This window comes from Chenopodium album, chromosome 26 (genome assembly GCF_948465745.1).
Source record: "Chenopodium album chromosome 26, dcCheAlbu1.1, whole genome shotgun sequence".
NCBI lineage: Eukaryota > Viridiplantae > Streptophyta > Magnoliopsida > Caryophyllales > Amaranthaceae > Chenopodium > Chenopodium album.
Genome location: NC_137859.1, coordinates 10124875 through 10131882, shown reverse-complemented (window position 1 = coordinate 10131882; position 7008 = coordinate 10124875). Strand labels below are relative to the sequence as shown.

The following is a 7008-nucleotide window of genomic DNA, read 5'->3' as shown; positions in this document are numbered from 1 at the left end:
GGACTGAACTGAACTGAACTGAACTAAACTGAATTGAGCTGAACTGAACTGAGCTGAATTGAACTGAACTAAATTTCAACGTAAGAGAACAGGCGCTTAGTGGAACCATCGACTCCAAAGGTTGATTTAATCGAACATCACTTCGAAGAGGTAATTTATAAAAATATATTTCGTATTTTATAGGGTTTTTTTTCCTCCTATATGTACTTGGAATATTTTTAAAAATAGTTTCATGCCTTTAGTTCATATAATTATGTCACTCACATGAAATGATATGATTGTAAGACATGTAGCAATTTATCATTTGTTAATGCTAGTTGTCAATATCATTAATAAATGTACAATTGATTTAACATACGAAAAGGGAGTAGTACTAGGTTAATTCTGATTGGTGTTTAGTTTTGAGAAAGATTATAGGATTACGTACTTCTTTTTGGAGTTGTTTTGTTAGGCTCCTATAATCTCTTAGATCGATCTTGGTCTGTATTTATGAGTCTTCTTTTGTCAATAAATTTCGAGCATACATATATGATCATGAATATCTTTCTCAATTGTTTCTAAAATACAACTAGTTAGTGACCCGGGCAATGCCCCGGGCTTGTTTCTCTTCTTCATATTCAATTATATGACAAATAATTACATGCATTATATGATTATATCGTTTTTTTTTTTTAAAAAGATGTTATATCATTTTCAAATTGGATGCACAAATGAATCATCAAACCAATATTCAACCCCTGAGCATAAATAGTGAATAATAAAAAAAATTACACGCACTAACTTTTGAGTGAATTATATATAAAGAAAATCAACCAATGGAATCTCGTATTAATATATAGCAAATCCTACATATTACGCAATCATCAAACCAAAATGCTACTTATAGCAAATCCTTCATATTACACCATCATCAGGCCATAATTAATTTAGGGTGATTTATTAAATGTGTAAAAAATATGAGTTAAGTATGCAAAATATATCCATTGCATGCCTTGTAAGGTAGAGTAAACAAATACTCACCTAACACAATACTGACCCAATAATAAAATGTTTCTCCAAGAGGTTTAGAATGTTTAGTGTATCATTTCCTTGGATAGTTAATTTATAGGGATAAATATATTGAATACATATTAGTTACATATATTACAAATTAAATGGGTCAAAGCAATTTAAAAACATTTTAATTATTCAATTATGACAAAACTAATTACTAATAATGGCTAGTCTATCGATTTGCAAGTAACATCTTCTCTTTCTTTAAAGTTGAAATCAATATTTCAATTGATCATTATTCTAAGGTGTAAATTAAATCAAGCATATTTAACTACAATAGCAAAAGTGACGTGGCAAAAATTTAAAGTGATGTGGCGAAATAACAAAAAAAAAAGAACAAATGGCAAAACGACACTCCTTGTCTTGGAGTTTTAATAATAATATAGATGAGCTTTCTCTACGATGCTAATCAGTAATCAATATTTACCAATACATACTACGAGTAATTTTATTAATTATATAATACAAAATCACATTTAAGCACGAGAAAGAATTGATTTTTAATGATACCATCTTCAAATTCTTAGCTGAGCTCTATGAAATCCAACACTAATTTTCTGTTGACTTCAATTCATCTCACTATCTGAGAAGAATCCTTTATTTCCAATTTCATCTGGTATACGGAGTAGTAGATTTGTTTTCCTCTTTATCAGTCCTTATCGAATGAACGAAGGATCCCACAGCAATGCAAATCGGCCTTTACACAAAGACAAATAATGTGCATCATCTCGATATCAAACGGGGATGCCGACAACCCATGGTGCAAGAATCAAACATATTAGCATCTTATCCAATAGTTTAGTAATTAATTCACTATTCAATCATCTTTGGTCTACAAAAAGGAAAAGGGAGATAACCCCACAGAAGATTTGCATACAGTTCATGCTGGGGTACAAGACAACAGCGATGGCAAGAGCGGGTTTTATTTTTATTTATCAGCATTTCTAATTTGCAGCAAATGAACATTATTATTGGTTGAATCATATCGCAGAATTGGTAAATACTGAACTATCTATCTACTTCATAATATCCAAATGATGACTAATCTCCCTGTGTATGTGTGTGTATATATAGAAGAATGGTAAAGTTCTGGTTGTTCATGTTGCTGCATAGTGTAAGCTAGTGGACTAAGCATCAGAGAGATTTTCAGGCAAGCGAGGAATGTTCTGCCATCCTGTACAATGCTGAAGAATATGTTTAAGAGATTCAGTAGGTGGTTCCATTGTCCAGTCATTGTAAAACTCACTAGGATGAAACACAGTCTCTTCATTCGCCAATGGCTTTACTCCTGATACAGCTCCATTTAAAAAGAGGTCTCCTTCAGATATTATGTTTCCAGTAGCCTCTTGTTCTTTATCAGTGGCCTGCATCATCAGGAAGATTGGCAAATTAATGGTCACGATCATTAATTAACTGATTACTAATAATTCCAGAAAAATGCATCTGCACGTGGGATTTCTTTTTTGTATCTAAATCTCAACAATCAGCTGTTAAGCTTAAGCACCCCAAATCGACACTAATGTTCAGCAATGTAATGGTGCATATAGAATAAATCCCTCAAGAAAGGAATCACAACCTTAGAAAGCAAACACACTCATACTGCAGGTGTGTAACAAGAACTAGCCTGCCAGTCCTAATGATTGTTAACCTTAGAATCCAAAACAAAAGATAACGTACACACAATGTAAGAATAACATTAAGCATGTTAAATGCATCTGAGTGGACAGTTCAGATTCTCCATCCCCTATAAAACTACAAGAGGGTTAATTCAGGTGAAGCCATCAATGGAGAGGAATTTACTCAAAAGGTATATAGTGGACTTGGAAAGTTCCAAAAATGTAGATGAAGTAAAATCCATAAAGTAACCACTGACCTCAATCCCTAACCCTACCCAACCAAATCCTCCTCCACCCAAACACAATCCACCCATATGTGACAATTAAATGAAATGTCAAACCAAATATAATCATCAGTACTCTTATCCTTCTTTAGAAGACCAATATAGCCTAAGTTATAGGTTACCAAAATCTTATCCATGTGTTTTTTTTTTACCAATATTATTCTCTTGTTCACTTACAACCTCCATTCTTGAATGAAGCAAATTAATGTATAGATAACAGAATCAGGACAAACGAAAAAGACCTAACATGTTAAACATTTAGCATTTTACTGATTACAAATTTTCAGCCCTAATGCAATTACACATAGCATTATACAGATGGTTAAATGGGGACCCAATGTCAATAAGCACAAGCACATACAGAAAATCAGCAAAGTTCCAACAGAAACCACAAAGTGCTAATTAAGTACAATGCAAATTATGCAGATCATGTGAAGCAGGAGACAATAGGTACATATTACCCTGAATCATTGACAAGAAAGTCACCGCATTATAGTAAAGATAGCATGCACTTCACATAATAAGAGAATAAGCTATGCTATTTATCATAAAAGAAAGTGTACTGGAATCATCGTAGTCATGCATTATAATGCAATCATCGTAGTCATGCATTATAAGTACAATGCAAATTATGCAGATCATGTGAAGCAGGAGACAATAGGAACATATTACCCTGAATCATTGACAAGAAAGTCACCGCATTATAGTAAAGATAGCATGCACTTCACATAATAAGAGACTAAGCTATGCTATTTATCATAAAAGAAAGTGTACTGGAATCATCGTAGTCATGCATTATAATGCAATCTGCTTCACTAGTTTCCTGTTGCGGCCTATTGTTTCCGACCTTCCAATTCATTGCAGAAGGCCATTGCACTTTGCAATGAGCTTGATCTCAGAAAGAATGTTAATAAAACGACACCAAGATCACTGCTACCCTTCTGGTATTGATAATTTAAATTACCACTATTTGCATCACAAGGAAAGACAAAGGTAGAAAGAAGAGAAATAGTTACCTTCTCTGTGTAGTACAGAAAAGCGGTTTTCTTCTTATCAGCTTCATAAATGTTGCACTGAGAATATATCTGGGGAAAGAGTAGTTTTAAAGTTAGGCTATTACACAGGTATACGTATACTAAATTCTACAAGAGAGAAGCTGATTTTAAGGTTGTAGCTCAGAACCTGAGATTCTACACTGGCACAGACAGCATAAATACCCCAACCCCTGGTGTAATTGTTGTAAAGATGAACCTTCCCATATCTCACACGAGGATGTCTTTGTCGAGTTCCATCAAAAAAACAGTGGTGAATAGTCACCCGAATGCATCTATCATCAACATGAGATGGATCTGCTCCAATGAGCATTGTTTTGTCATGCTGAGAGAAATGACACCTGTGGAACAAAAGAGAGATATTGAACCAATTAACTACAGCTAAGCATACTACTCCTCCAAAAAAATGACCAGATGTTCTTGGGCAACAAAAAATAGTCACTTTATGAGGTTTTTGACAAAAATAATGCAAATACAATTCCAAATCTACACTAAAAGGCATTCCAAATGAGCTCCAAGATATTCCATATTAAAAATTATAAGAAGCATGCAAACACCTCTATAAAATCGGAAGAAATGAACTGTTAAATGATCTTACAATCATATAAAATTTAGGTAAAATAAGTTCCAAGATCCAGTGACTGACCTAGAAATAGTGATATCAGTACTCTGCCTGGTGATATCAATGAGACCATCATCATAATCACGCAACGTGCAGCGATCAATCCATATATGCTTAGAATTCGGCTTAATCTGAATACCATCTACATCATGTCCCCTCCCACCTTCAAACTCAAGATTGCATATAATCACATGCTCACACTCCTTGAGCCTTAACCCTTTCCCTGTGAACTTAATCCTTTGCCCACGTCCATCAATCGTCTTATAAGACGATACATTCAAGTACGACTTCAGCTCAATGGTACCCGAAACTTCAAACACAATCCATAGTGGCTCCTTCTTTCGACATGCTTCCCTTAGCGACCCCGGTCCATCATCTACACCACCACAACAGCCACATTACTATCAATTCATCACAACAATTCTCAAATTCATAGTAACAAGATAGTCCACACAAATTATCTTATATATAGCTCTCAAAATACCTTACTTGCTACAATTATTTTCAATTGCAACATTTCAACTTTTACACTATTCACACACTATGCTTTGGATTCGGCAATATATACTTTCAATATATCAACTGTATTTACTTTTACTTACTGGTAATTAAATTTTATCGGTGATTAAATTATGCATTGGCCAAGCGTTACAAAAACATTAAAAGTTAAAATAAAATGAGGAATCATCAAACATAACAACAAAATAAAAACGATATATGCAGCCCTATTCCGATAGGAAAATGATATATGCAGCCCTATTCCGATAGGATAATGATATATGCAGCCCTATTCCGATAGGAAAATGATATATGCAGCCTTATGCGCAAACTAAACAAAATAAAAACGATCACGAAATGCAATTTTTCCAATAACATTTCAACATTCCAATGAAATTCGAAAATGGTACTCCGTATGAACAAACTATAAAATTGTTAGAAAGACGAGGACGAACCGGAGAGGGTGGTGACAAGGAAAAGGGGACCGTGAAGGCCGCCAACGGATAATCGACCGAAACCCTGAGCTTGTTGAGCGAGAGCGCGTAAGCAGGAGTCGACATGGGAGTACGGCAAGGTAAGCGCCATTGAAGAAGATGAAGAAGATTGAGGTTGAGGATTGTACGGATAAGGATAGTTGGGAGGAGGAGGAGGGGGGTATAAATAGTTGAGATTTGAAGGAAGAGGAGTTGATGAAGAAGATTGTTCCACCTGTTGTTGTTGATGGTGATGATGATGCCGGTTTTTGCGAGTGTTAAAGTGGGAGTTACCCATTTAATGGAAATTTAATTTTGGGAGGAGTTTATGGGTTGAGCATTTTAATGTTGGGGATTAATTGTGGAAACTGTTGTTTTGGGTTTTAATGACTTTCTTTCTGCTTTGATTGATAATGGAGATTTTTTTGGTGGGGTTGTGAGAATGAGAAATGTCGGTATACAAGAATATTGGTATGAAAGGGGGGTGGTCAAGGAAGGAATATAGGGCGTTAGAGGTGAAAAGGTTATGTTTACTCGGTTGTGGTGGGGGTCTAGGGTACTCCTTCCGTTTTTATTTAACTGTCTCGCTCTAATGAGCACACTTGCTATTTTGCTAATATAAAGTTCTGATCAGTGATATATTGATATCTTAAATTAACAGTACTAATTGATATTTGAAGATAATAATGTACTAACACTATTCTATCAAGTATTTATATTACTATAAGGGCCTTTTCATACGTTGAAATTCAGTTCAGTTCAGCTTAGCTCCCAATTTCCTTCTCTTATAAAATATTCAGTTCAGTTCAGCTCAGCTCAGTTCAGTTCAACTCAGCTCCTAATTTCCTTCTCTTATAAAATATTCAGTTCAGTTTAGTTCAGTTGAGTTCGGTCAATGAGAATATGCCCTTAATTTACGTAGGAAGCATAAGCATTGATCAAAGAGGTTCATAAATAGTGTCAAAGTCAAACTAATTTGGGCAACTAAATAAAATGGAGAGAGTATGTATTAGTGAATATCATTTTCAAATATTGGCATGATAGCTAGGTTGAGGTATGGATAAACCATCTTAATTTTGATTAATAATGGAAAAAAAATATATATTAACGGAATTAATAGGCATGTAGTGTGACTAATATCATGGGGCACCCTTATTGAATATGCTAACTCACCTTTCATAATTATAATCACAAAAGATAGTTAAAGTAAAATTTGTTAATTATGACTCAAGTCAGTATAGATTGTATTAAAAGGGAAAAAAAAAATCGATGTTTGGATTTAATGATCAAACTTTGTTGCTTTTCACTTTTAACATATATTAGTATTTGTAAATAAAATATTTGTAAATAAAACTGCAAAGTTATAATATGATTAGTTCATCCATGTGACAATATAGCAAAGTTGGGATT

The 7008-nt window shown here is 34.1% G+C and overlaps 1 protein-coding gene across 1 annotated transcript; it reads right to left on the bottom strand.

Annotated features, from left to right (window-relative positions):
- Nucleotides 1–1814: 1814 nt before the first annotated feature.
- On the bottom strand, nt 1815–6043 carry LOC145617584 (putative pectate lyase 4). Its single transcript, XM_081672298.1, has 5 exons — nt 5581–6043; nt 4652–5003; nt 4136–4346; nt 3970–4038; nt 1815–2417 (listed from the first exon to the last, which is right to left on the bottom strand). Exons 1-5 carry the CDS (start codon nt 5894–5896, stop codon nt 2181–2183), a joined length of 1185 nt encoding a protein of 394 aa, XP_081528424.1. The 5' UTR covers nt 5897–6043; the 3' UTR covers nt 1815–2180.
- Nucleotides 6044–7008: the final 965 nt, after the last annotated feature.

What these genes read in the sequence shown, in the direction of transcription:
- LOC145617584 (XM_081672298.1), bottom strand. Translation starts at nt 5,896, where the DNA reads ATGGGTAACTCCCACTTTAACACTCGCAAAAACCGGCATCATCATCAC. An exon ending in CCTTGTCACCACCCTCTCCG is followed by an intron (nt 5,004 to 5,580) that starts GTTCGTCCTCGT and finishes GTGGTGGTGTAG; the next exon opens with ATGATGGACCGGGGTCGCTA. An exon ending in TTCTGTACTACACAGAGAAG is followed by an intron (nt 2,418 to 3,969) that starts GTAACTATTTCT and finishes CTGATGATGCAG; the next exon opens with GCCACTGATAAAGAACAAGA.